Source organism: Astyanax mexicanus, chromosome 5 (assembly GCF_023375975.1).
Source record: "Astyanax mexicanus isolate ESR-SI-001 chromosome 5, AstMex3_surface, whole genome shotgun sequence".
NCBI classification, from domain to species: domain Eukaryota; kingdom Metazoa; phylum Chordata; class Actinopteri; order Characiformes; family Acestrorhamphidae; genus Astyanax; species Astyanax mexicanus.
The window spans coordinates 52389413-52392360 of record NC_064412.1 but is presented as its reverse complement, the minus strand read 5'-3'; the positions used below and the strand labels follow the sequence as shown (position 1 = coordinate 52392360).

General features: G+C 39.4%; 1 protein-coding gene across 1 annotated transcript; it reads right to left on the bottom strand.

Annotated features, from left to right (window-relative positions):
- Positions 1-620: 620 nt before the first annotated feature.
- Positions 621-2675, bottom strand: LOC111193658 (DNA ligase 1). Its single transcript, XM_049479831.1, has 2 exons — positions 1972-2675; positions 621-1533 (listed from the first exon to the last, which is right to left on the bottom strand). The coding sequence occupies exons 1-2, from the start codon at positions 2617-2619 to the stop codon at positions 682-684; spliced, it is 1500 nt and encodes a 499-aa protein (XP_049335788.1). The 5' UTR covers positions 2620-2675; the 3' UTR covers positions 621-681.
- Positions 2676-2948: the final 273 nt, after the last annotated feature.

Below are 2948 nucleotides of genomic sequence, written 5' to 3'. Positions count from 1 at the left end.
GCACTATAACACAGATTTGGCATATTTTGGCAAAAAAAGTGTGTAACACATTATAAAGCCTTATATACAGTCATTGCTGACTTTAAATGTGAAGCAAATTTTATTATGCCTCACTGTAATGTCTTATAGAGCATTATGAGCCATGAATATGTCATGAATTATTTTTTAGCAATGCTTTACAAGCCACATGAAAGTTCCTATTTCTTTCTTAACAAATAAGTAACAAATGATGAATAGATCAGGAGTTTAGATGTTACACATCAGTTACATACTTTATACATTATAATAACTAATATATATAAATAAAATCTGTACAAAACAAAGGATTTAGGGCCCTATTGTGCATCCTGTTGACAAGGTGCGTTGCGATGCTCGTTGCTATCTTACACCCCATATAATTGTTTAAAAAATGCTTTTTGTGTTTAATTAGGTTATATTTCTTTGATATTAAAGTTTTTTTTTTTTATCATCTGTAAAATGAAAATACAATTCCATGGTGTGTAAGAGCTATATTTTAATCATTGTCTGATTTTCTTTTATAAAATCATTGTTTTGTATTTATGATTATGATTGTAGCTGTTTAGCTCTATATACAAGAAAAAACAATAGAGGAGGCTTTAATACGTTTCAATAAAAACAATTTATTGAAATCTTAAAAGGAAAATCAAAAGAGAGTGAGAATCAGAAAAAAGTGTTTAATGGAACTCTTCTTCTTCTCCTCCTCATCTTTAGCTGAGTCCTTTGCCACTCAGTCACATCACCAAGGGTTAGTGCCTCCATCTTCTGCACCATCTCCTCCATCTCTCTCTCCTCCTTCTCTTTCTGCTCTTTCTTCTTCTTTTCCTCCTTCAACACCTTGGCTTCAGTCTCCTTCATCATCTTTACCATCTCCTTCCTTTTCTTTCTCTCGCTCCTCCTCTTTTCCATGTCCTTCTTCTCTTTCATCATCAATTCAATCTTCTTCTTGTCATTCTCTCTCTCTTCCATCATCTTTTCCATCTCCTTCTCTCTTTCTTTCATCAGCATCTCCATCTTTTCCTTCCATTCACGGATCTCTTTCATGGAGGGCTCTATTGTTTTCTTGAGCTCAGTCAGCTCTCTCAACTGCTCTTCATCTTTCTGCTTCATCAGTCTGAGCTTCTCTCCTTCCTCCTCCAGCTGTTCTATTTCCAGCTTCATCTTCTTTTCCGCCTCCTTCCATTCTTTACTGGCTTCAGTCCAGCTCTTCAGGATTCTGTCACATCTTTCATACTCTGACTTCTGAAGCAGTTTGAATGCTTTCTGGACCACTTTGTTTTCTAAGAGATCCTTCACCTCTCCCTTCTGCTCTTCATCTTTCTTCTTGCCAGTTCTGAGCTTCTCTCCCTCTTTCTTCAGCTGTTTTATTTCCAGCTCCATCTTCTTTTCCTTCTCCTTCCATTCTTTACTGGCTTTAGTCCAGGCCTTCAGGATTCCATCCCTTCTTTCAGTCTCTTTCTTCTGAAGAAGTTCGAATGCTTTCTGGACCTCTTTCTTTTCTAAGAGATCCTTCACCTCGCCTGTCTGCTCTTCATCTTTCTTCTTGCCAATTCTGAGCTTCTCTCCTTCCTTCTTCAGCTGTTCTATTTCCAGCTTCATCTTCTTTTCCGCCTCCTTCCATTCTTTACTGGCTTCAGTCCAGCTCTTCAGGATTCTGTCACATCTTTCATACTCTGACTTCTGAAGCAGATTGAATGCTTTCTGGACCACTTTGTTTTCTAAGAGATCCTTCACCTCTCCCTTCTGCTCTTCATCTTTCTTCTCGCCCGTTCTGAGCTTCTCTTCTTCTTTCTTCAGCTGTTCTATTTCCAGCTTCATCTTCTTTTCCGCCTCCTTCCATTCTTTACTGGCTTCAGTCCAGGCCTTCAGGATTCTGTCACATCTTTCAGTTTCTTTCTTCTGAAGAAGTTTGAATGCTTTCTCGACCTCTTTCTTTTCTAAGAGATCCTTCACCTCTCCCGTCGGCTCTTCATCTTTCTTCTTGCCCGTTCTGAGCTTCTCTCCTTCCTTCTTTAGCTGCTCTATTTCCAGCTTCATCTTCTTTTCCTTCTCCTTCCATTCATCACTGGCTACAGTCCAGGCCTTCAGGATTCTGCTTCTTTTTTCCGTCTCTGTCGTCTGAAGCAGTTCCATTTGTCTCTTGTGGGCCTCTCTCATTTCTTTGAGATCCCTCTGCTCTCCATTCTGCTTTTCATCGCTCTTCTTACTCGTTCTGAGCTTCTCTCCTTCTTTCTTCAGCTGTTCTATCTCCTGCTTCAGCTTCCTTTTCTCCTCATCCCATTCTTTGCCTGCTACAGTCCAGGCCTGCAGGATTCTGTCTCTTCTTTCGGTCTCTTTCTTCTGAAGCTCTTCCATTGCTTTCTGGACCTCTTTCACCTTCATTGGCTCAGTCTTCTCTCCCACCTGCTCTTTATCTTTCGGCTTCATCATTCTCAGCCTCTCTCTTTCCTTCTCCAGCTGTTCTGCCTTCTGCATCAGCTTCTTTTTCTTCGTGGCCCAATCAGCCTCCTGGATTTTGCCCTGGTCGAGCCCTCTGGATGTTGAGGCTCTCTGCTCAGGGGTCATCTTCTCCATGTCTCTGGCACACTGGCTGTTCGCCATGGTTCTTTCTGCTGTTCTGTAGTGAACTACACTGTAACAAATGTACGTGGAAATTACAGTGAAAAACTGTGAAATGGCGACAGAAATAAACCAGAAACAAAGGAGAAGCTTTTTGTTGTATAATAAACATTTAATTTCCATGAATTAAAAAACTGTTAAAAAATGTCTTTTTAATTGTTTTAACATGTGAAATATATGATGAAAAGCTGAAATGATGACAGCATTGGACAGTCTATATATTAAAATTAGCACATTACTGTATTATTCACGGTGTACATACCTTAAATAAGACACATGCTGTCAAAATGATATTTGTTACTATTTTATTA